We start from the raw sequence: 27,224 nt of genomic DNA, 5'->3' as shown, positions 1-27,224 counted from the left end.
AACTAATCCATAGTTTTGATAAAAATGCTAATTTTTATTGTGGCCAAGAAAACCAAATAAAAATTGCAGAATTATCACAGAAAATTATCTACTCTTCCCTTCTTTTCCCCTCAATCCTTTCAGCGCAGGCAATATATTGCCGGCCGCGGAGTGGGGAGATAGGAGGAGAGTGAAAGGTGGGTTCGCTTCCCCTTAGATGCTGGAGTGGGGAGCCAAGCTAAGCTACGATGTTCTCTCTGCTTTGCCGGCCTTGCGTAAAATTTAACAAATTTTTAGAATCTTGCGCCAAACGAAACGGCCTCATTTCTTGACCGATTTTCATGTTTATGGACTTTTTGAACTCGCAAAAAGATTATCTAGTGATCTTCGTTGGCCGATTTTTAAAGAAATGAAAAACTAAAAAATTGAAAAAAAAAAGTGGAATTTGAAAAATCGGCCAACGAAGATCACTAGATAATTTTCTTACGTTTTCAAAAAGTCCACAAACGTGAAAATCGGTTAAGAAATGAGGGCGTTTCGTTTGGCGCAAATTTCGCTCTGTAATGTCGATATACGGATTCCCGTTAAGTGCCTCACCATGTATATGCCGCTGTTAAAGAAAAACTCTGGATAAATTTACGTGAGTTCATGTAATACTAATTAAATTTCAAAAAGTTAAAAATCAATAAGTTTCTCAGTTATCGAAAGATGTTTACCGGATTGTATGAGAATAAATACTTTTTATTCTTATCAATTGTATATCCCATTTCTTTGTTTTTTGTTTTAATTCAACAGTAAAGAAGTTTTAAAAATATCTACATGTATATTTTAAATAGCTGTAAATGGAATGACATAAATTTACTTTTCTTTTTCTCTCTTAATCAGTTAGTCCTTCTATTGTAAGGGGTCCACAATTTGTTTATGGAAATTCAGTTTTAGTAAAAATAGTCTAAACTTCAGAAAAATCTATTGAAGGCTTGTTGATCGAAAGTTGCACTAGTATGACTTTCAAACATTAAGTTGACAACCTCTGTAATACTAGCAATGTCAAAAGGTCCCTTTAGATGAAATATTAGACTTTAGTTAATTCCTTTATTTCTAGCTGTATAATCCAGTTATGCGATTAACTTTGGTAAATAAAATAATTTGAAAGTAATGTCACTTTGTAAAATTGTATTTTTAAAAATTTGTTTACAAATTTTTTGCAACATTGCTGATTCAATTCGTTCCTACAATTTAATGTATAAATAATATTTAAACTGCTGATAATCACATGGTTTTACTATAACTTGTAAATAAATTGATAAAATTGGGTAATATTTTGGCTTTCTAGATATGGTTGCTTAATACAATTTATTAGTATCTGTATCACTAAAGCCTACTGCTCAATATAAAATCAGGTATCTTCTGTACAAAAGAATAAGCAAAAATTCAAAAAAGTGAAAATTTTAGTTAATGATTTTCAAAATTATTTTTGTCATTTTCTATGTGAGACAACTGATTTTAAAGTCTCATAACAGACCTTAGCAAATCAGGCATACCTAATGCCTAACATAATGGGCATTGACTTGAAAACAAAAATTAAGATTAGCCTCAATAAAAAATAGACATCTTTTGTAAAGACAGTAAATTGTAAGTTCATAGCACATAGTATTTTAGGCTACGTTCGTTTATTAACTAAGAGTACTAAAACTCTACAATATATATCACGTAAAATATAGGTTTTCAGTACTGGTAGTATATAAACAAACGCAACCTTAATAGATTTATGCATTATTCAAATGAATGATGTAGAACAAATCAGCAGTGATGCAAAAAATTTATAAAATAATTTCTCTTGTAATAATTAAACTTGTATAAAATAACATCACTTTTCCATTTAAGTGTGTTAAAAAAATTATATACGATTTAATAGTTAAAGCCATAAACGAACGTGCAATATCTAATCTTAAGTTCAAAGGAATATCTTGACTTTAATAATGATGTCCATGCCCTGAACTTAATTTTTAAAGAATATACCTCTGGTCATTTCTGACTAGTAAATTTTAATCATGATTCTCCCAAAGCTTCACAATTCATTTCACTGAAACCCATTTTCCATAAGAAATTTGCTGGTTCCTTTATAACAGTTAGGTGTCCACGTTTCTGTGTATGTGTTTCTGACTACAATAAACAATTTATTTTCATAAAACATAAGAAATCTTACACCAGCAATAGCATTTGCTAATAAGGTTTTTCCGCATCCTGGTGGTCCATGAAGCAAAAATCCTCTGGGAGGTGATATACCAAGTTGCTTAAAAATCTCTGGATGTTTCAAATGCACTAAAAGTTTGCAAATAGTTTTCAAAACTTTATCATTTCCTCCAATATCAGCAAATGTAATTTTTGATTCACTGATTGGTATTGCCTTTACTCGTTTTGCTGAATTAACTTGTTTATTACTGTTTTCTTTTTCTCTGTCCCGCTTCTTTTTATTTAATTCAACATTTAACGATGATAGATCTTTTTCTTCTTTAGGCTGGAAAAACAGTATTAAACAAATAATTAATAAGATAATAAATACTCTATAATCAAAGAAAATATAAATAACTTACTACTTTTAGATTCACAGGTTTCTCTAATAGAGATTGATTTGTAGATAATTGAGGATTGGAATTTTGAATGGTTCTGTTTGCAATTTTCTCAGAATTATTTATTTCTGCTTCACATTGTTCCTCATCATCGCTACTAATATCAATAAGCTCTTTATCACTAGAATTACCATTATGTTTTCCGCAATGTTTTTTAGCCATACTTAATAATATCAAATTACTTAATGCAGTACTTTGTGCATCAGACTAAAATAGAAACAATACTACCATGATTTCGAAATAAAAATATGTTAACGCTCAGCTAAAATACTCTATCAAAGCTGATTTAACAATTGAAAATCTTTTTGTTCGTTTAGCAGATGGTAAGAAAAAAGAATAAATAGATGAAAACATTCTGACAATAAATATACCTAAGTCATTTTATAGATTCAAAACTAAACAAAATTTCATATTTTAAATAGGCTGCTTACAAGCGCATAAACTCTGTCTCAGCACAACAAGAAATTCTTAATGTTATTGATTAATCAGTCAACACTTTTTCAATTTAATCAATCAAATAAAATATTATTCATTGCTCTTAGGAAATAGTTTTGTATCTACACATACCCATTATGTAAGCATATTGGTTTGCTCTAACCCTGTTCTACAGCTAGGGTTATGTTAATATTTGTATTTAACAGATACAACTGTAGAGTGATTGATTTGAATTATTAGTTGTTACTCTTAGATTCTACAGTTTAGACTAATGGAACTTAGACTTTAATAAGATTCATTAAACAGCTGGAACTATCGTCTTTATTGAATTCAAATAATACCTCTATATCAACTTCGTCATCATCATCTTCATCATCATCATCGTCATCCACAAAGGTCCATTGCAAATTAGAGTCTTCAGTTTTGTGTTTTGATAAATAAGTATTAAGCTCATCATATGCTCTGCGCACCATTGCTCTAAATGATCCACGTTTTTTTCCTCTATATTCTCTATACTTCCTTTGCAATTCATCAGCAATTTTATCAACATCTAAATAAACCTTATTTACATTGTCATGCATATACTGAAAACATTATATAAGAAATACAATTTAACAATTTATTTTATATTAAGTATAATAATGTAAGAAAAATAAGGACAGTTGACAAACATTAAAATTTTATTTTGATGAAATCATAAGTAAAGCATTATTACCTCCTTTAAACGAGATATTAATAATGGGTCCCGAAAATGTCTATGTGAAGGAACACGTTCAGCCATCTTTTTTAAACTTTCATCTTTACTCGACGTTTGTAATGGTATAATATCAATAGATGAATTCAGTTTGCAGATTTTCTGCATTTTCTTGCTTTTAATTCTAAGGATTCTAATGGTGCGTTCACGGAGACGCTATTAGACTTAGAGTTATTCGGTGCTACTGCGCACAGAAAAAAATGTGTCTGAAATGGTATTGTTCAGACTAGGCCCGGGCCCGGGGTGTTTCTTTTCTGAGGTTGGATTGGAATCTAGTCACAGGAATGCAACCGACAGAAAAAAGGTACTAGATTCCCTAGGGATGCTTGTTCAGTGATCTGTAGTGGGATTCTGTAACTCTTAGCGACAACTTTCGGTATCGTTAAGTCCAGTTACCGACAGAAATCGCTAAGTGCGATTCTGTAACTCAGAGTCAGCGATGATTGTCGCTTGTAATGTCGGTACTGTCGGTAACCTACCGAATCCTACCGAATAAACGTACCTTTCCTTTTTAAGAAAACTCTCAGTTCAATCTTAGTTAAGCGACGGAGTTACGAACAATTGAAGTTAATATAAATTGTACTAAACCGAATCATTTAGCTGAGAATTGATATTTCACTGAGTTTTTTATTGAAAGGAAAACTAATAATATCGTTGTAACTTAACAACGACCGAGATAGATGTCGCTAGAGGTTCAGCGGTACTAATATAAAATTTATCCGACGAATAACTTTAATAAACCTTTGCTTTTCCTTGCACGCATTCCACCAAAAACTCACAATGCTCGTAATAAATAATATATACCACATCAACTATTATATTGTGAGTGTTTTTGGCCTCAAGTGGGTCAAACCCCTTAACGACAGCTGTCGGTATCGCTAACTACCGACAGTTATCGCTTGCGCTAACGAATGAGCGATTCTGTAACTTTAGCTTTACGACAATAGTCGGTGCAACTCATATTTGTACGATAACGATAAAATTCGTTAAGGTTCTAGGGAAGCTGGTAATATTGGTGTATTAATACCAACCGAAATAGGAATTTTTGTGTTACTTGACTATATCACTTTTGACTATAGCAATTCTTACTATAGCAAAATTATCATATTTTATTTAAAAGAAGTATTAAAACGTAAGTATATTTTAATTAAAATAAGTATTAAAAATTAATGTTTTAACATTTTTTTGAGTTAGACAATGTACAGTTAGTGCCTGTGTGCTATAGTTAAATAATACAATTAATTCTATATTTTAGAGAAAACCTCTGCATATATATATATATATTTATTTTTAAATATAAAAATTGGAAAAATATTAAATTTTATTTCCTACGATTTTTACTGTAAGCCTTAATTTATAAAGAAAATTTATTGTAAGTACTTTTTTGTGATTTCTAAATATTAATTTAAGAAATATTTGTGACATTTATTATATTTACTTTCTCGGTAAACATCTACCGACGCCTATCACGGTCGTCGTTAAGTTAACGATAGAATTCGGTAGCGACCGCCATTTTTAACACCAATTATCGAAAACTTTGTGTTACAGAATCGCTCTTAGCGATATCTCTCGGTAACTCGATTCAATTACCGAAAGTTGTCGATAACTAGTTACTGAATCCATATAGATGGAAGTTACAGAATCGCTCTTTTCGTTACTGCAAGCGACAACTATCGGTAGTTAGCGATACCGACAATCATCGCTGGGAAGTTACAGAATCCCAGCACAGGTATCTATGAGGGATGATATAAATGTAGAAAATTTTATCGACACGAGTAAATCGGTCAGGGCTAAACCTGGTAAGGTTTTTTTCGTAACATTGTCGAGTTTCAGCATTGACCCCTCTAGTGCGAAACAGTGTCTTTTGTCGCATTTTGAATCTGACTTAATTTCTTATTGCGTGGTATTGGAAGAGTCAAAGATTTCTTCCAATACCAAGTATCATGTACACGCGTATTTAAATTTTCGAGAGAGCATGTTGGTAACACGATTACGGGAAATATTGATTGCAAAGTATCCCGGGTATGGGTTGGACGTGCAGCCGTGTAGATCTACGAAATCTTGTCTATTATATATCACTAAGAATGATTTTGAACCTAAACGTAAATGTCTTTATTTATATGGACCTTCTAATCACGGGAAAACTTACTTTATAAAGAATGTATTAATTGATAAAGAGAATTTGCCATTTGTTTTTTTGCCTGCTACGGGGAAATTTTTCATGCAAAATTATGATTCTTCCATACATAAAATAATATTATTTGATGAATTTGCTTTTGAAATTTCTATTTTGAGTCAATTAAAGAAATTATTGGAAGGTGATGCTTATGCCTTTGATGTTAAGGGATCGTTAGCGAAGATTATAGAACATCGTGGTCCTATAATTTTTATTAGTAATAATATTTTACCTAGTGATCCTGCATTGCTTAACAGATGTTTTGTAGTGACAACTACTTGTCCATATTGGGAGGGGGAGAAAATATTGATTACAGAAGATAGAGTAGCTCCGTTTATAGATGATCTTGCGGTGAGAGAAATTGCAGATTTTACCGGTAGGTTTTGTTCGAGGGAAGCAGCAATTTCTATTTATGATAGGTCTATTAGTTCGGGGGATATTTTAGCTAGTAGTTCACAGGAACTTTGCAATCTCAATGTTAATAGGGATTCGAATAATCGTGTTGCTTTAACATACCCTTTAATTTGTCATCAGAATTCGGCAGACTCTCTGGTAGCTTCTTCGTCTTTGGTGCATTCTGATGAGGCAAATATTGTTTCTAGGTTTCAAAAATCATCACATGATTTTCGTCTAACATATTAATATAGTTTATGTTATCTTCTTATGGATAGTATGTGATTCATTGATTGTTTCATCGCTGGCAATAATTATATGTGTTTTTGTTTTTCTTTGTTACAGGTATTTTAGTCGATTATTTATTATGGCTGTTTGTAAATCTGAAAACGATACATATTTATATAATATTTTTCGAAATCCATGGTTGTTACTTCAAGATTGCATAGGCGTTGCATCCTTATGGCCATCTTTTATTAGGCGTGCTTTTTGGACTTCCAAATTCGATAATCGTAATCGTATGATTGTGGTTCATTTTAGCATATGTTAATCATGTGACATTTGAACATTTAGATTCGGTTCTGAAATTTACTTTGAAGAATAATTATACGCCTGATAGAAGATACCAAGTTAAGGCTCGGTTTAAGTATTTAGAACATACTGTTTATGAGTATGAAAGAAGGGAGAAGGCATTTTCTTATAATGTAGGTATGCGTCAGTTATGGACTTTAAACTTTAATATTCATAAACCAAAGAATAGCTCTCAACAACTTTCGGATTAGGATACCGTGATATTATTTATTCGTTGCATATCGATATATTTTATCTTTTTAATATTTAATTAATATAATGTTATAAACTTATTTTTTTTCAATAAAAGTATCTCTCCTTTCCTCTTTTGTACATGTGTACACAATTTATAGCATTTACTTTGCAGGTGCGATATTAATTTTTCTTTAAAGTTTCTTTATTCTTTTCTTACAGTCGTCGATAAATTTTTTTATTTTCTTTAAATCTTTTAGATTTTGCGACTATTTTTTGTAAAAGAAAATGCGTTCTTACCTTCGTAAAATGCGTAAATCATAGATGCAATTTGCTCAATGGATACATATCGAGGTAGCACTTAAAATTATTATCACTTTTATTTTCTTGATAATTTTGTTGTAACTTCACTAGATTTTATATTGATTCTTTGAATTGTATGAGTTTTATCTGTCTATCGGTATTGACTTACCGATTTATCGACTTGTTAATTTAAATATCTATCCATTATTGTTTATTTGTAAAAATAATTCTTTTTTATTTTTAATACATATTCTTTATACTTTTAATATAATTTTACAATGTTCTTTTGTTTTTACAATATGAATATGGAATCAAAATCCAGCCAGGGAGTTGGAGTGGTGGCGGCTTCCAGGGAGGAACGCCTCCACATTTTAGCCCTCCTGGGACTCCTCCTTCAGCGATTCGAGCCTGTCCGTGATAGTGGTTTGGACAGGTCGGTGAAACGTAGGGTTTTACCTTGTAAAAGACCGAACACCGACCTGTTCCACATTGCGTTTGCGGCAGCGCTCGAGTCGCAAAAGCATTTGGTTTCCGGTGCTGTTTTTATTTATTTAATACGATTCTTTATGCTTGCCATATTGGGCGTTATGAGTAATTAGTTTATTAAAATTTAAATTGTTCTTTCTTTTCCTGTAGGGTCCCTTAAGCTCCCCTATGCGCAATCGCGTGGTAGCCGCGCGGTTATTTAACCGTTTTAGCGCTAAGGGTAGAGATTGGGACAGCATCGGAAAGGTTTATCGCTGCAGGCAGTCCTTTTTCGAATATGTTGTAAGACAATACAGTTTAGCCCATGGCAAGGCAAGTAAACAGGAACATCGAGGACAAAGCTGCGACCTCTGGTCATCGAGTGTTGACGAAAGGCCTATTTTTCGTATTACCAAGAATCGCCCAAAAAGCCAATAAATCAATGGAATTTTAATATTTTCGAGTTCAGCCATGAATCTGACCTATCTCTAGACTATCCCTACGCAGTTTCCGTGAGTTTGGTCCAGAGAACAATTTTGCGCGAAATATTCAATAGTCCTATGTACAGATGGTCAGCCTCCGAGACCGCAAAATCGACCTTTTCCCCTTAAATCGAACAACTACCAAATAATTTACATCTAAACAAAATTAAACAACATTCATATACAGGCATCAAGCATAAATTATACAAAATATTGTACCAGATGATACTGACTCATATAGACTCATATTGCTCCTCCTACTGTATCCTTTGAATTTCGAATTGACTATTTATATAAATTTGTAGAAAATGTCATAATATTTAATAAAAAAGACTCAACGAAGTATAATAAATGCTTTATTTTTGTACATCTTTTATCCCAAATCACTATAAATAATTGATAATCACTAGGGGTTAGAAAAATGATTATTAATAATAGTTGCTCAGTATAAAATTCTATTTTCAGGTATTTATCAGCACGAATAATTGAAAAATAAAAATTAAAAATTTGAAGAAAAATATTGTTCTCAAAGCTTGTCCATTATGAAACTAGTCTTGAAATTTGTAAAAAAAAATACAGTTTTTTATAAAAAAGTTTGAAAAAAATCGATCGATACAAACATTGTTAAAAATGAAAATATTACGTTTATACGGGAAAATATCATAGTAATATTAAAGAAATTAATTTTTAAATAATTTTACTAAAAAGTACGTTTAAAGACGAAGATATTAAAAAAAATACAATCAGTTTCGATAATAATTCGCGGAGTTATCAGTATTTAAAAAAAAAGTGTTGACGAAAACCATAATTTTTCCAAAATTCAAATCTCCCGCATGGTTTCATGAAAAAATTTGAAAAAAATCATGGAGGCTAACCTTAACCCATACTAGCAGGAAAAAAATTATCGAAAAAATAAAAAATGCAAAAGTCCAAGGGTGTTCGACTTGGCGTGGAACGCCCCATATATTAGTTTCTATTTCTCATAGTTATTTAAGGAAAATACGTCCGTTTCCTCCTAAAAATTGAAAAAAGGTTAATTTTGTCCTTTCATATTAACCCATTAACGTCCAAAATGTCAAAATTTCTTGCACGTTTTCAAAGTGATTTTTTCCTATGTAATTGGCGTTGAAAAAATTCTTGAACCACATATTCTGATGTAAAATTGCATGCTCTTTCAGAATCCGTTGCCAGAATCATGATAAAACTCACAGGAAAAGAGATATGCTCGATTGAAACATAAAAAACACCTAAATTTTCGAGAAAAAAAAATTTTTAGGATTTTTTTTCGAAGTGTTACGGTGAAGATATCACTTTGCGACCGTGATCAAAGGTGATCATGGGAGTTGAAGTTTAACAGGGAATTTTTTTGTTGACCTTGAACTATCGCTTCTTTACAAAATGGCGGAAAAAACGATTTTTTTTTTTCAATCTTCATCAACTTTTTTCTCGAAATCTATGGTCTTTAGAAAAAAATTCATAAATACAAAAATGCCTTAGAATCGCTCGAGGAACATTCTCAAATTTTTTCAGAATTTTTTGAGACAATTTTTGATTTTCCGGGAAACTTGTGAAATGGAATTTTCAAAAATGTCTCCAAAAATTCTGAAAAAATTTTAGGATGTTTCTCGAGTGCTTCTAAGACATTTTTGTTCTTATGAATTTTTTTCTAAAGTCCATAGATTTCGAGAAAAAAATTGATAAAGTTGAAAAAATAAAAATTCGTTTCGGCCGATGTTTTGAAAACCTATTGGTAAAAAAACGTTCTGTCTACGAAAACTCGGAAAAAATGTTACAATATTGCTCGAATGATTCTAACTTATTTTCATTCTTTTTTCAAAGACTTATAGATTCCGACAAAAATTTCATCCTTTATTTCCATTTCATTTCGGCAGATAAGCGTAATTTTTGGTCTCATGTATTCATGAATATTCGTCTTTTTTTGTTCTCTTCTTTCGTATTTTTGTACATACGGATGAGTGATAAATAAACGAAATCATTAATTTCATACATTATGTCGCGGAAACGTGTAAGATCTTCTGAATATGAATCAGATTCTTCAGATAGTGATTCAGAACGCAACGTATTGATTCCGGATCTTGACTATTCAGGTTCCGATGATTCTGGTTCCGATTTTGATTCAGATTGCGAACATGAAATACCCAACATCACTTACAATAAAGCTCGTGCAAATTATTCTGAAAAACAAGATAAACTTGAAAAAGGTCATGAATTCACTTGGATTGAGGGTGAAAAGTTACACCCTGATTCTTGTGAAGATAAAGTATTATTGTCCGAATCGCAAAAAAAGAAAATACGTAGGAGCGAACCTTTTCAATTGTTTGAAACCTTTTTTTCTATTGAAATGAAAAAATATATTATTGATGCGTGTAAAGACAATGGTTATGATCTGAAATTGAAAGATCTTGATACTTTTATTGGAATAGTTATTTTTTCTACATTCAATCCCAGAAAATCACAGAGAGATTACTGGTCATCTGATCCGTATTTATCTAATGAAGTAGTTTCTTCTGCAATGTCTCGCCAACAATTTGAAATCACAAAATCTAAATTGAAGTTTTCAAAAAACAAAGACAAAGATTCAAATGATCGAGGATTGCGCGTTCGTTCTCTACTGAAACTTTTTCAAAATAACATCATGAAATTCGGAATATGGAGAACTGCTCTATCCGTTGATGAGATGATTGCCAAATCCTATGCAAAAACTGTTTTGAAACAATTTATTCGAGGAAAACCGATAAAATTTGGTTTGAAATTTTGGGGTTTGTGTACTTCGGACGGCTATCTACTGAATTTGGATCTTTATTGCGGCAAGAATTCTCAAATTGGAGATAAGTTATCTAAATGTGCTTTAGGTTCACGAGTAGTATTATATTTATTACAACCATTTTTTCAAATAATAAGTTATAACAAAATTTCTCAATTTCATCTGTACTTTGACAACTTCTTCACGAACATGGATTTGGTATTACATTTGAAGAAATTGCGTTTGAAATGCACTGGTACTATCAGAGATAATCGAGTCAAAGAAAAAATGTGCTTGATAAGAAAGCTCCAAGAGGGACATATGTGGTGAAGCACGACGTAAACAGTGGCATAAATTTCATTACTATCATGGATTCGAAGCCCGTCTCAATAGCTTCAACTGCAGCAGGTGTCAATCCTCTATCTATTTCAAAAAGATACAGCGCAGAGGCTAAATCTAAAATTGAAATACCTTTTCCGCAAGCTTTTCACCTATATAACAAATTCATGGGAGGTGTTGACCTGCATGACGGACATTGCAATGACGTACTCCCAAGTATACGATCAAAAAAATGGACATGGGTAGTTTTTATGAGACTTATACAGGCGTCTATTACTAATTCTCTTGTAATTTTCAATGCTGCTAACGATGGAAAGAAAAAATTTGGAATAAAAGAATTCACTATTTCGATTGCCAAATACTACTTACAAAAAAGTAGTCGCAAAAGTAAAGCACATGGACGATCTAATAGTGACAAATTGAGGATTTGTTCGAATGGAAACTGTCCAATAAGAACAAGAATTTTCTAAAAAACATGTAATTTAAATATTTGCAATAAATGTTGGCTAAAAAAGCACACCTAAAAGTATGAATAAGTGAGAGGCAAGGGGACTCACGGAAAACAAGCACCCCGAGACGTGAGAGGCAAGGGCACTCACGGGAAAAAAGCACCCCAAAGGAGACAGAATTTTACCACGTCCACGCAGTAGTCTCTGGGTAACGCTAAGAGTAAAAAAATCTTCCTAAAATTTGCACAGAAATCGTTTTTTACCAATAGGTTTTTAGAACATAGCGGCCGAAACGAATTTTTATTTTTTCAACTTTATCAATTTTTTTCTCGAAATCTATGGACTTTAGAAAAAAATTCATAAGAACAAAAATGTCTTAGAAGCACTCGAGAAACATCCTAAAATATTTTCAGAATTTTTGGAGACATTTTTGAAAATTCCATTTCACAAGTTTCCCGGAAAATCAAAAAATGTCTCAAAAAATTCTGAAAAAATTTAAAATGTTCCTCGAGCGATTCTAAGGCATTTTTGTTTTTATAAATTTTTTTCTAAAGACCATAGATTTCGAGAAAAAAGTTGATGAAGATTGAAAAAAAAAATTCGTTTTTTCCGCCATTTTGTAAAGAAGCGATGGTTCAAGGTCAACAAAAAAATTCCCTGTTAAACTTTAACTCCCATGATCACCTTTGATCACGGTCGCAAGGTGATATCTTCACCGTAACACGTCGAAAAAAAATCCTAAAATTTTTTTTTTTCGAAAATTTAGGTGTTTTTTATGTTTCAATCGAGCATATCTCTTTTCCTGTGAGTTTTATCATGATTGTGGCAACGGATTCTGAAAGAGCATGCAATTTTACATCAGAATATGTGGTTCAAGAATTATTTCAACGCCAATTACATAGGAAAAAATCACTTTGAAAACGTGCAAGAAATTTTGACATTTTGGACGTTAATGGGTTAAGGATGTAAGGAAATCAATTAGTTTTACTTTTTGAAAATAGGCAATGCTTGTTTCAAGTAACTAGCTTTCTTCAAATATAGAAGCTTGTGATAATTTCTGACAGCGGTAACGACTGACGGATTACACACATCTCAAATTAAGTAAACGTAGTACCTAAATGATTTATATAAAGTACTTGTTGATTAATCATTTATTTCATCATGTGTGCATTTGTTCTTTTATTTCTTTAGTTTTATTAATTGAAGTTTACTTTTCTTTCTCAATATCAACAGCAATTTTTATACTATTTGTAACGAAGTTCCCCGTTACGTATACGAGATACCGAATAAAGAACATAAAAGCTACCGAACAGTGGATATTATTAATCCTTACGTTACCGACTCGTGAGATAGGCTCACGAGTGGATTATAGCTAACGTCAAGGATAGACCCCGTTGACAGGCAGAGGCCCGGATGAAAAGACCGGCGCTCCAGTAAACGATGTCCAGGTTGTCCTGAGAAGTAAGGCAGGGCCATGCCAAACAACCCAGGCAACCTGAGATAAGGAGAAGCGGCCTCGGGGAGTCCTAAAACAATGACAGTGTCTATAAGTCCCCACGAGGAGGGGAAATAGAACATCGAGTCTGGCTTGAACGCTGGTTACGCGCGTCAAGCAGGCTGCGCGAATGTCGTGCGCAGACTGCCATAGCAGGCAGTCGGAACGCGACCATGGGACTGTGCTGATGTGTCCGTGCGTGCCGGTGAGCGCGTGACGCGGCACTCAGACAACCATGGGTCGGTTCGCGTACGTGAGGCGTGTGCTATAGGCCAGCCTGCACGTACGTCACGACTCGATACCGGCCAATGCATGGTGGGTTGCGCAGGGGCGTAGTTAGCCCGTTGGAATGTGTCCCGGTGCCCTCCGTAATCCCATAGGCTTGCGCTATGGCTGGACGGGCCGCTAACATTACCTCCGTGGTGGTCCGCTCCTGGCAAAACGCTATGCTTTGGCTATTGATACCGCATGTTCCCGCACTCCTCACCACCACCTGTGTGTGGGTGGTGAGGAAGAAATGTATGCCCTTCAGCAGGCAGGTCTGCGAGGCTCGGACTTCCGTAAGGAACCCTCCCCTCTCTCCACGACCTAGCATACTGAGCGACCCTGGCTACCGCTACCGTCTATATGCATGGCCGCAGGGCCATATAAGATGCATAGAGAATGGGGTCGAAGGACCCAATTGATAACGTAGGGTTGTTGGCCACCCAACTGACCAACTGGCGCCCTGATACCGATAGAGAAGGACGGGCGAAGGTAATGGGAAAACCCGTAGTGTGAGTGGCCCCTCGCACTGACGGGAATAACGTTACAAATGGCGCCCAAAGTGGTTTGTGATTATAGATTAATTATTCGGCGAACGAATAATCCACAAGTCCGAGAAGTTCCCGGAAGTGTTGGAGTTTTCAGGGAATAGGTGGCCCACTAGTAGTATTGCTATGCCGATACTGGAACAGTGGCGTGGGGGGTGCGGCGCGGGGGGGGGGGGGGTGGGTCCCGTCGCGAGAGGCGGGAGGTGTCCCCACTCCTCTGACGTTATCCCCCCCCCCCAACCCACTTGGTTAGCATATGAGTTCCCCCACTCCGCTGATGTCACAGTAATTTTTTAATTGCTTCACGAACGTGTCACAATTTTGATATAAGTTTAGGAACTGCATTGACCCCCACCACTTATGAGTCCCCCCACTCTGATGACGTCAGGGCATATTTTTTTAATTGCTTTAGGAACTGCTGTAATTTTTAAGAGAGAGAGAGAGAGTGAGTGAGTGAGAGAATAGCGGTCTCGGATGTGCTATTCGGCTGAGCACAGCGTTTCACGCTCGCCGCGACCTAAAATGGCTACAATCATCTTTTAAATATTTTTTCTATATACGATTGTCTTTTCTTCTTCTTCCATGGAGAGCGTTCCAGGAGAGAGAGAGAGAGAGTATAGCGTTTCACGCTTATCTGGACCGAGTCCATTGTCCTAACACGAGGTATTATATCTCAACTATACCCCCTCCCCTGATAAAACCCACCCTAAAGCAGTTTTGGTGCTCTCTACAGAGTGTGGATTGACACAGCATATGTATGAAACTCTACTACTACTACTACTACTATTAATTTGAACTCCCTATGTAAGGAGAATGTGGATGAAGGAACATAGATTGGTAGGAAAATAAAACGATAGATTTAGGGTGGAAAGCCCGAAGGCATAAAAAAACCCTTTTTATTTTAAACAATATAAAAAATTATAAACATTGAAAAATCAATGTCTCAACAGCCTTGGGTAACTAAGAGGAGGAGGAGGCTGCAGGGTAGACATAATTGGAACAGTATCTGTGAACAAAAACAATATTTATTTTTATTTTCAAAATTTAATGAATTAATTAATTAATTAAATAATATTATAAGAGTCTAAACTTGTAACAATTCTTACCAGTTACCATAGATCATATTCACATTTTATGGTATTATGACCATAATCTTCACAAATGCTGCACCAACTCGGAGCAGGACAAGTTATATGGCCAGATGTCCATAATCACTGCATCTTCGACACCAATAGAATGGCGTCAAATCTACAACAGACTCTGTTTGTGTAGCCGTGGTTCGTGTCTATACAGAAAATAAAAAATATTACTCTCTATTTTTTCAATTGAAATAATAATAATAATAATAATAATAATTTACTTACAGTTTGTGGACATTCCTGATGTATGTGCATCACCTCCTCCTCCTCTTCATCTTCCTCCATATCCGTATCCTCCAATAACAGATTAATATCCTCGCTTCCATCTCCAAGTCTCTCCTGACCTCGGAAAGCAGCTGACAAACGTCATTATTTTCCGGATCATCATCACCATCCTCATCGAACAGGATATCCGAATCACTGTCACTCACTAAATCAATAACCTGAATATCATTCTCCTCAGTATCCATTCGGTTGATGTTATTGCTGTTGTTTGGAACACCCATTACAATTTCTTTTTTTTACTAAATCACTGACAACAGACTGTATTGAGTGAACTTGGTAGACTGAGAATTAGATTTAAAAGATTATCACGTTTTCTCCAACTCAAGGAAAAGAATTGCTGTTTCAACAGAACATGCAAAGAAGACGTATTATCGTTTTTCTCTCTCTACTCTAGATAGAGTTACATGAAGATCTTTCAAATATAACACACATTTTATTTTTCGAGGTAAAATGAGTTTATTATCAAGGTTGTGATGATACATCGTATTAGCTCTGTAGAAATTGCATACGATCGGTAAAAATCAGAAGTCTGGAGAAAATTGAGATGTACAATGACCGGCAGAAATGGCGTCCCTTCATGCGTTTAGGAACCGCATTTTAGGATCCTTCACTGTATACTCTATTCTGCTAGGCGGAGATAGGGGAATGGAACGCGATAACTATAGTAGTTAGTTTATCTCGCTCTAAATGCGTGAGTGCGAGAGAGAGAGCTTTATACGGCATAGCAGGGCAAGCCAGGCGTCCCGAGGCTTATTTCTATCTGTGCCATTGCCTATGGCTATCTCTCTCGCTCGGTAAGAATCATTCGTCCGTCCTTGTTTAGGTCAGTTCTACGCCAATGGATACTCTCTAAAGAAGATTTTCTAACAAAAAAAAAAGATAGTAATGCTTTTAAAACGAAAAAAAAAATATCTCCCGCGGGATTCGAACCACCGACAAAAGCGCTCTAACTAATCTTCGAGGCAAGCGACCTAGCCACTGAGCCACGAACTCTTCATGACCATTGATCAAGATTTCTTCAATGTAAATGATATTTTAAACTGAAGGATATTGAGATATATTATTATCAATGTGTAACGATTATAAAAATATTTCTCTAATAATAATTAGTTAAGTGTGCGCGTTTAGGATATTATTCTATTCATGTTAAAATTTAAAAGAAATAACTCTTCTTAGTCTGATTAATAAACGAGTGAAATTTATTAATTAAAATTATGTTATATTTACAAGAAAAGTTACATAAGTGGAAACCAGTATATTCTTATATTTAAATGAGTTTCTTCTATAATGCCAATAACTTATTGGTTTAAAAAATTAAAAGTAAATTAACATATGTATATATATATGTGCATTACAGAATATCACATAATAATCCAGACTTATAATGTTAATTGCACCAAACGCTGTAAGCGACAATAATCTTTCATACTGACGTTTGACAGTGACAGGTGCACAGTATTTTAAAATCCCCGCTGTAATCGCAGTCTTCAATGGTGTCGCCTGAGAAAATCTTCTTTAGAGAGTATCCATTGGCGTAGAACTGACCTAAACAAGGACGGACGAATGATTCTTACCGAGCGAGAGAGATAGCCATAGGCAATGGCACAGATAGAAATAAGCCTCGGGACGCCTGGCTTGCCCTGCTATGCCGTATAAAGCTCTCTCTCTCGCACTCACGCATTTAGAGCGAGATAAACTAACTACTATAGTTATCGCGTTCCATTCCCTTATCTCCGCCTAGCAGAATAGAGTATACAGTGAAGGATCCTAAAATGCGGTTCCTAAACGCATCAAGGGACGCCATTTCTGCCGGTCATTGTACACAAATAACACAGCCACATATAGGTTAAGGTTATAAGAACGATGTACACACAAACATTGTAAATACTTGTTTATTTTATTTATTCCCTGAATAAACTGTTTTTGTTACTTACATTAAACTTGTCCCTATTTATTTTGATCCTTCTCGGTCAATCGAACCGAACGGTTTTGCGGCGACTAAACTCGCCAACAAAACGCGTTATAAAGTAAATTATTTTTTAATGGTCAACATTTAATTCATATAAGAGTTAGATTTACAATCTTTATAGGCATTAAGAGCTGAAGGAGATATTGTTAGTTGGGGTAACGATGGGGTACCCACAAATTTAAGGAAACCAATGAGTCAACCACTTAAAAATGTCCTTAAAACAACGCAACTGGAAAATCCAAAACTACCAACGACGTTGCGGATAAATATAGACAGCTGTTGGATGAGCAAATAAATACGCAGCTTGCTAAACGCCGTTATTATGAACGCCTTACGGAGCTTATAGATGAAAAAATAAAGAGGCTTAGGGAAGAGAGGTAAATCGCGCATATGAATACTAATTTTTATTTTCAAAATATATTACGTTCAAAATTGACATTAATATTATTCCCTTTTCAGAGAATTCGTTTAAAAGTTTTAAATTACGTTGTAAATTTTTTTTTTATATTTCAATGCGGTCATGTTAGTTACCTATTGAGTTCGCGGATGTTCTGAAAACTTTATTTAAAAAAGGGCCATCTACCGATGGTTTTCCTCCGATATCTACGAAGGTAACCTAGGTCAGAGATGGTATACTGGTCAATGGTATGTGTTTTAAGATTCACGTTTATTTTCAATGTAAACCCAATCCAAAAATCAATTGCTTTTTATTCTACAATTTGCAGCACCAAAAGTTCGACGAATATCAAGTGCGTGGCGTTGTACAAGGAAAATTTATGATGTGATAAGGAAGGACAAAATCAGGATATGCACTAGGTCCAACCCGAACTTTCCAAGAGTCGCAAGGCCTTTTGAGTTTTTAAAGACAATTCGGGTTCTCTTAATACTCTGCTACTGACCAATGTCGATACGATGTATCGACAATACAATGCTTAATTCTATATAGCTAGAAGGCACAACAGGTAAGAAAGATATCTCCTAAATCACTCTATTACAATTTATTTATTTTAGATTTTGATTAATATATTGTTTTCACAATGTTTCAGCAAATCAAAACGTTTTCAACTTTAATGCATATTTATATGCGCACTCTTTGCTCATCAAACAATATATCGCCTCACCAATCTAAGATAAAAAGAAGAGTCATTCTGCAGTAATTTCTACTTATATAGTTTAGGTATTGTAAAGAATAGCTTGCCGAATACAATTCATGTTGGAAGGTAGTACTATGCTACTGGAGCGACAGTTGAACTTTACCAAAATGCACACGCATACTTCAAAGCTGGTTGTCCTGACCTAGTGTTTGAAGTCTTATCCAAATTACCTAATAAAGTAATGTATACTTAGTGCTGCCGTTATGATGTGTTTATTTTGTAATATCAATTTATTGCAATTACAGGTCTTATTTGCAGTCTCAGTAAGACCAAAGTGCAGGATTCTCAAATTAATAATGGAACAATAAATTGTTTTATCAGTGTCACAAAAACTGCTGTCAAAGGTAGTTATAATATCGCAGACAAGAACCTTGCTCACAAATGTTATGTCAATCTGGTATTTATATAGACTATTATTCTGCATTGTATGTAGATTGATTGCAATCAATTGAATGAAGCAGCACAACTATCAGTGACTGCGGTAAAAAGAAAAAGCATGAACTATTATTAAATTGTGACTAAGATCCAGTAAATAAGGACAATACAGATCATGATAGACCATCCCTTCAACAATGAAGATGGATAGAAAATAAAACGGTGGAAGCATTAAAAATATCAAAGATGCAAGTACTTATGTCGTTTATTTGTTAAGTTATTTAACAAACAGGTATATTAACCAAATCATTTATTCTTATTTTCTTATTTTAGGAAAACCCAGGAAACTAATAGGACAGCTGGATATCATGGCATGACAGTAAAGAAATTGTAGCTTGTTTGATAATTCACATGGAAAAATTGTTAACATTGGCTACTGGATTTGAGGTTTTTGGCGGACAGCTGAGATATCAATCATACATATGGCGTAGGAGAGACATTGATGCTTTGAGGCAGCTTTGCAGCTACGCCACAAACTCTGATGGAGACTTTAACAGCGTCACAGAATGTAATCCTTAGAGTATTTTATTATTTTCTCAAATAACATTCTGTAATAACACATAATACTTTATTTTACTTTTCAGGTTGTGTAGGATTGAAAGATGTTGTATTTACTTAAAAGCCTGAAGAACAGCCAACTTTACATGAAACCCTTGTAACAGCAAAACCAGAATTTAAAGCAAAAGAGTATAGAGTAAAAAAAGGTTGAAAGTGGCATAATATCAAATTATTATATTTTATTCAATAAATAAAAAGGAATTTGATTTAAATAAAGGTGATGAGTATTATATTTTATAATTAATTACAATTATCAAAATTCTTAAGAAAAACAAATAACAGGAATCTGGACAAGAACCACAAATGTTCGGTCAATGAATAATAGAACAATAATATTTTGTCTATCATTGATATAGTGTTATGTATTATTCTAACAATTTCAGATGCCTGAGGAGCATGTGACTTACATTTAGCTAAAACTGAAGTACAAGGATAGATTTGGTGATCTCAGCCTAGTGAAACTTATGCAATCTCAAATTCTGCAAGGACATTTGCCAGGACTTTGCTGAATAGTATATCTAACAACTCTCTCCAACGCATCACTACATATTTAGATATTAACACTGGAAAATAGTTTAAAATTAATTTTGTATTTCCTATTATAAATTATCAACGTAATCGTTGTATTTATAAAAATAAACCCAATATTCTTTGTTCAACAAAATGTACATTTTTATTTTCAAGCACATAATATCTACATTTATATCAAATTTATTTCGCATACAATTAATTTATTATACATATTTCTAGATATTAATTACTTCATAATTATCGGCCACACACACACACTGTCTAAAATCTTTGTTCATTTCACTTTCATTCGAATTTTAAGCAATGGACAGGATATAGTGACCTGTCAAAATAACGTCTACTACCATTTCGCAATTTCTTGACTCAGCCTCATCTACGACATGACGTCATGTTTTTGCAATGTTGCCAACTTAAACCAGCAGTTTTCAGGTTTACTTTTTTCAAATGGTATGCTTGATTTCTCAGGTGACAGCGACCCTAAAGGCCTGTGTACACGTTCCGAGAAATGTGTCCAAGTTCTAGTTCCGAGAAATATACAACCAATTGCATTGTTACTTTTCCGTTAGAGCCTTGCACTGATTCGCTAAACAGTTATCGGAACTAGAACTCGGACACATTTCTCGGAACGTGTACACAGGCCTTAAGAGTTAGACCCAGTTTCAGAGCTGCAACTTTTGAAAAAACCCTAGATGGATCCGAGTCTAGTGAGGAGGATTCCGCGAGTGGATCTGATCGGATCCGGGTTAAAGGGGATTAAGGTAGGACGTACTCAGATGTGATCGAAATTCAAAACAGCATTGGTAAAATTTCAATAAGCAAATATAGCTAAACTTAGTTATAAACTTTTATTATTAACATTTTATCACGTAGTTTTCTAATTTCATCAGGTAAAAATAAAAAATTAAGAAGAATTAAATTATATTTAAAATGATAACCTTAATCTTATTTTTATTGTATTTAAATGGCAATAAATTTTCTGTATATTTGCAATTAATTACTTAATGTCTTCAGAAATAAAGATGGATCAATACTGCGCTCACAATAGATATGTAGGTATGTAAAGTTTAAATGTAGTACAGAATACTAAAATAATAAAGTACACAGTTTCATTAATTATACTTTTATTTCCTGCATAATCCAAAACATTGGAGTGAAAAAAGTGTATTTGTCATAATTATTAAATCTTAATTTCATTAGACTTTATTAAAAGGAAATATTTTAATTAATACTTTCTTTTGTTTTGACAGATCTGAATAAATATTCCTGGACAATTGGAAGCACAAAATTGTTGTTGGAATATACAGGGTGATTCTCTAACGGCGGGACATAGGAGATTGGTGTTAGTTGATTATAGCACCCGCAATGATGAAATCCAAGAACCCTGATTGGTCAATATCGTATAGTGCCAACTTAAAATAGGCCATTACCAATAGTTTGATACAAAGAATGAGACCCATCCGCCATTTTGGTGTAAAAGTGTTTACACACTTTTTGTAAATAGAAGCAGAAGGAAATGAATGAGCTGTCAGAAGTAGTAATTCCGATTAATTTGTGATAAGTGTAACTTTGGCAAATAAAAGTGATAATTGTAATAAAAAGAGGAGATAGGGAAGAACTTGGTTATCATAAAATTTGTTATTTAATGTATTAATCATGACTGACTCAATGAGAACTTAAATATGTTTTCTTTGATGGAAATGGATAACATCTGATAGGTCATTGTGTCCACTGGTATAACAAGAACTTTAAGTTTGTTGTTACAAAAATACACTTGATTATTAAAGAAGATGGAAACGCTGTAATGTAAGGCTTTGACTGAACTCATTGAGTCAGTCATGGTTAATACATTAAATAACAAATTTTGTGAAAACGAAGTTCTTCCCTATCTCCTCTTTTTATTATAATTATCACTTTTATTTGCCAAAGTTACATTTATCACAAATGAATCCGAATCATCACTACTTTTGACAGCTCATTCATTTCCTTCTGCTTCTATTCACGAAAAGTGTGTAAACACTTTTACACCAAAATGGCGGATAGGTCTCATTTTTTGTATCAAACTATTGGTAATAGCCTATTTTAAGTTGGCACTATACGATATTGACCAATTAGGGTTCTTAGATTTCATCATCCCAGGTGCTATAATCAACTATCACCAATCTCCTATGTCCCGCCGTTAGAGAATCACCCTGTATAAGGAAAAATAAAAATATAATACAAACTAAAAATATAATACAAACTAAAAATATAATACAAAATAAAAATATTGGTCAAAAAATATTATGAGAGGAAATTGCTGCAGAATTAGGTGAAAAAGGATATTTATAGTGTTTCTTTTCTGCGGATTGGATTGGCATCTAGTCACAGTCACGCAACTTACAACAAAAAATAACTAGATTCCCTATAATCCGGTGTGTCTATTCCTGGTCGGATTGGATCGGATCGGATTAAGATGGCAACGCCCATGGTCTGTTAAAGTGATGTGTCAAAATGACATTTAATATCAGTAGATGGAAGAGCCGGAATATTAGCAATCAATCAATAATGAAGAGGTGCTCTCCAAGCAACAGAATTTATTTATGCTGTTGTAATACACATTGATGCAGTTATTAATTCAGATGAGTATAAATTAACTATTATACAGGGCGTTTTTCTAACGGCGGCATATAGGAGATTCGTGTTAGTTGACTATAGCGCTCAGGATGATGGTTTCTGAGAGCGCTGATTGGTCAATAACATGTAGTGCTAACATGAAATGGTCCGTTACCAATAGATGAATAAGAAAAATGAGACCCATTCGCCATTTTGGAGTGGAGAAGTGTTTACATGCTAGTTGTAGCAGAAAGAGGTGTGAAATGGAAAAATGTCAAATAGTGAGATTACTAAAGTAAAAATGGAAATAATGAATGGAAAGTACGAATATTCAAACTTTCCATTCATTATTTTCCATTTTTACTTTAGTAATCTCACTATTTGACATTTTTCCATTTCACACCTCTTTCTGCTACAACTAGCATGTAAACACTTCTCCACTCCAAAATGGCGAATGGGTCTCATTTTTCTTATTCATCTATTGGTAACGGATCATTTCATATTGACACTACATGTTATTGACCAATCAGCGCTCTCAGAAACCATCATCCTGAGCGCTATAGGGACCGTGCACATTAACACAATGACAGTGAGATGAGAATGTGTATTGGTGTATATGCATACTATCAGCTTAAACTATCGGTCAATTTTCGCAGTTTTTGAGTGTAATTTATTTATACGTATATAGTTACACATTGACACTTCTCTATCATTGTGTTGATGTGCACGGTCCCTATAGTCAACTAACACGAATCTCCTATATGCCGCCGTTAGAAAAACGCCCTGTATATGTAAAATTTATTGGAGTACGAGATTCTTTGTGGTTTCTATGATTTTTACAGATAGTTTTCTTTGTCACAATGTTTGAAATGCTTATCAAATGAGGAAAATGGATTACCAAGGATATTTAGCATGGATAAGAAATTAGACGAAAGGACTGCAATTTCAAGAAAAATTCAGGAATTGTCCAACATTTATTTATTTGAAATTTAAGTGCAGCCTCCATTACATGAACTATATAATTATAGCTGATGATTAATTTAAACTTGTTTAAATTAAACGATCCTAAAAATAAGAATCACTTTATCTTATTAAATTAGTTCAAATGTCTTAACCGATTGAAGGAAAGCTAATACAGTAGCAGTTAAAATACAAGAAATCTTTTAAATTAAATAAAAAGTATTTATTCTATTTTTCTTTCGTGCTTAATAAGATAAATATAATAAATTTTGTCTTAATATTTGTAGATTCTGAGGATTATGGATCCATCTGCTGTTATTAGTTTCATTTTTGATACATTCGATGAAGAAGATGAGTTATCATTAGAACAACAAGCCAAAACCATTTCCGTATTCCAAGCTTTTTACAAATGTTGCCTTACGTTACTCCTTAAGAGGTAAAAATATATATGTTATCAGCTATTTAATATTATAAATTATTTTGAAATTCTATGCTTTTTTTCAGATTTTAAATCCCATTTTCGTGTCAATAGAGAAACATTTGAAATATTAATTGCAACCATTGGCCCAATCTTAGTTGAAAGAGGAAGTTTCCACATATCAGTTACAAAACCAATTGCAATTGCTCTATGGATATTTGGCAACCAAGAAGTATATAGGTACTTGAAAGAACTAATTATTCCACCTATCGGTGAGCTTCTTGGTAAATCTATTTCTTTGATAAAACTTTAAATTGAATATTATTATAGTAACTATTTGCCAATTTTTAATATATAGCTACATATTACTCACCATTTAATTCCACCATATTATCCACTATACAGGGTGATTCTCTAACGGCGGGATATAGGAGATTCGTGTTAGTTGACTATAGCGCTCAGGATGATGGTATCTGAGAGCGCTGATTGGTCAATATCATGTAGTGCCAACATGAAATGGTCCGTTACCAATAGATGAATAAGAAAAATGAGACCCATTCGTCATTTTGGAGTGGAGAAGTATTTACATGCTAGTTGTAGCAGAAAGAGGTGTGAAATGGAAAAATGTCAAATAGTGAGGTTACTAAAGTAAAAATGGAAAATAATGAATGGAAAGTTCGAATATTCTTACTTTCCATTCATTATTTTCCATTTTTACTTTAGTAACCTCACTATTTGACATTTTTCCATTTCACACCTCTTTCTGCTACAACTAGCATGTAAATACTTCTCCACTCCAAAATGGCGAATGGGTCTCATTTTTCTTATTCATCTATTGGTAACGGACCATTTCATGTTAGCACTACATGTTATTGACCAATCAGCGCTCTCAGAAACCATCATCCTGAGCACTATAGTCAACTAACACGAATCTCCTATGTCCCGCCGTTAGAGAATCACCCTGTATATTTCCCGTTCTTTTACTGCCATTGTATTAGCTTTCCTTCAATCGGTTAAGACATATGAACTAATTTAATAATAAAGTGATTCTTGTCTTTGGGATCGTTTAATTTAAACAAGTTTAAATTAACCATTAGCTATAATTATATAGTTCATGTAATGTAGGCTGCACTTAAACTTCAAATAATAAACGTTGGAAAATTCCTGCATTTTTCTTCAAATTGCAGTCTTTTCGTCTAATTTCTTATCCATCCTAAATATCCTTGGTAATCCATTTTCCTCATTTGATAGGCATCTCAAACATTGTGATAAAGAAAACTACCTGTAAAAATCATAGAAACCACAAAGAATCTCGTACTCCAATAAATTTTACATATACATATAATAGTTAAATTTATACTCATCTGAATTAATAACTGCATCAATGTGTATTGCAACAGTATAAATAAATTCTGTCGCTTGGAGAGCACCTCTTCATTATTGATTGATTGCTAATATTCCGGTTCTTCCATCTACTGATATTAAATGTCATTTTGACACATCATTTTAGCAGACCATGGGCGCCCCCATCTTAATCCGATCCGATCCAATCCGACCAGGAATAGACACACCGGATTATAGGGAATCTAGTTATTTTTTGTTGTCAGTTGCGTGACTGTGACTAGATGCCAATCCAATCCGATCCAATCCGCTGAAAAGAAACACGGTTAGTTATTGGCGAGCAGTGTTCAAATAAATGGAAATCCTTTAACTTGTTGGTAAAACCTATTGCTATTGGTCACTTGTTCGTTTTTGACACTTCAATCACGTCGGTATACGTCCTACCTTAACCAGAGATGAAACGGGAGATTGCTCATGGCAGGGTCCTAAAATAATCCTTGCCGGTAGGCGGCGCTGATGTTTGTAAAAGTCGAAAATTTTTTCCATAAAGCCACTAACGCCATCTGTCGGACGCGAATGAGAAGCACTTTGTTAGGCACACACACCATTACTGTGGTGTGAATGCGTGTGTAACCTCCTTCGGCTACCATCGCTCAGCTTCGGGCATCTTCGCTATACATCGAGTTCGAGAGAGAACGGCATAGTTTAATCGTATCTCTCTCTCCCTCTCGATTTAACTTTCGTTTAGCCGAAGAGCCGAGTAAAATTCCTTTTCGTCCTGCTTCAATCCTCCTTCATCTTTCAAACCTCAGATTCGAGTTCGATTCCATCCAATAATTTTTTTTTTATTGCAGAATGTTTTTTTATTGCCATGAACATATTAGATTAAAAAATATGTAAAAATGGAGTTTTAATATTCCATAGTTACGATCAAAATATTCTTATAAAAATTTAATTTTTATTTCGTTATCAATTCAAATAAGTTATTAATGATTACTATAAATATTCTAAAATTATAAAAAATGAAAAAAAAAAGAGTCGAAGAGGTCTCGAACCTGGGCTTACCGGTTCCAAAAGCCGAGACCTTACCACATGCGCTATAAGAGACTTAGGCCCGGGTCCAACCCTCCGGTTAAAGTTAACTCCGGGTTAAGTAGGGGGTACCAACCGAAACTATTTATCCACAAATTAGAATATTTCAGTTTCGAAAGTTTCCGACATGAAAACGGTCCAATTCGATCTTTCCTCTCTTGGTTTTCTCATGTACAATGACCGGCAGAAATGGCGTCCCTTGATGCGTTTAGGAACTGCGTTTTAGGATCCTTCACTGTATACTCTATTCTGCTAGGCGGAGAGAGGGGAATTGAACGCGATAACTATAGTAGTTCGTCTATCTCGCTCTAAATATGTTAGTGCGAGAGAGAGAGAGCTTTATACGGCATAGCAGGGCAAGCCAGGCGTCCCAAGGCTTATTTCTATCTGTGCCATTGCGGTACATACTAGATTGTCCGAAAACTTTTGTAGAAGTGAGTCGACTACCTATATGACTAGTGAATATGGCCGAAATCTAGTAATATATTGCTATAATGTCGTAAGGCATTTAT

At 34.1% G+C, this 27,224-nt stretch overlaps 1 protein-coding gene and 1 long non-coding RNA gene across 4 annotated transcripts in view; one reads left to right on the top strand and one right to left on the bottom strand.

Moving 5' to 3' along the window:
• The window catches only part of smid (nuclear valosin-containing protein-like smid), a 63,727-nt gene extending 59,759 nt beyond the window's left edge, over positions 1 to 3,968 (bottom strand). Inside the window, exons 1-4 of the mRNA XM_066743874.1 lie at positions 3,760 to 3,968; positions 3,386 to 3,628; positions 2,574 to 2,816; positions 2,186 to 2,497 (exon numbers count right to left, since the gene is read on the bottom strand). Coding sequence (XP_066599971.1) covers positions 2,186 to 2,497; positions 2,574 to 2,816; positions 3,386 to 3,628; positions 3,760 to 3,906 — 945 coding nt within the window. The 5' untranslated portion in view covers positions 3,907 to 3,968. The remainder of the gene's footprint in view (positions 1 to 2,185; positions 2,498 to 2,573; positions 2,817 to 3,385; positions 3,629 to 3,759) is intronic.
• On the top strand, positions 431 to 20,587 carry LOC136783621 (uncharacterized). 3 transcript variants are annotated; one of them, XR_010824295.1, is made up of 10 exons: positions 431 to 619; positions 17,753 to 18,008; positions 18,091 to 18,276; positions 18,357 to 18,593; positions 18,678 to 18,963; positions 19,031 to 19,129; positions 19,219 to 19,412; positions 19,494 to 19,728; positions 19,805 to 19,995; positions 20,162 to 20,587. It is a non-coding gene; the product is annotated as an uncharacterized lncRNA (long non-coding RNA). The 3 variants fall into 3 exon arrangements; XR_010824293.1 differs by having other exon boundaries at positions 433 to 619; positions 19,219 to 19,408; positions 20,162 to 20,586; XR_010824294.1 differs by lacking the exon at positions 431 to 619 and adding an exon at positions 17,556 to 17,689 and having other exon boundaries at positions 19,219 to 19,408; positions 20,162 to 20,586.
• The last annotated feature ends 6,637 nt before the right edge of the window (positions 20,588 to 27,224 follow it).

This window comes from Prorops nasuta, unplaced genomic scaffold (assembly GCF_024137725.1).
Source record: "Prorops nasuta isolate Cenicafe-Biocafe unplaced genomic scaffold, Cenicafe_Pnas_1.2 PNAS00034, whole genome shotgun sequence".
Taxonomy (NCBI): domain Eukaryota; kingdom Metazoa; phylum Arthropoda; class Insecta; order Hymenoptera; family Bethylidae; genus Prorops; species Prorops nasuta.
This window is presented reverse-complemented; position numbering and strand designations above follow the sequence as displayed.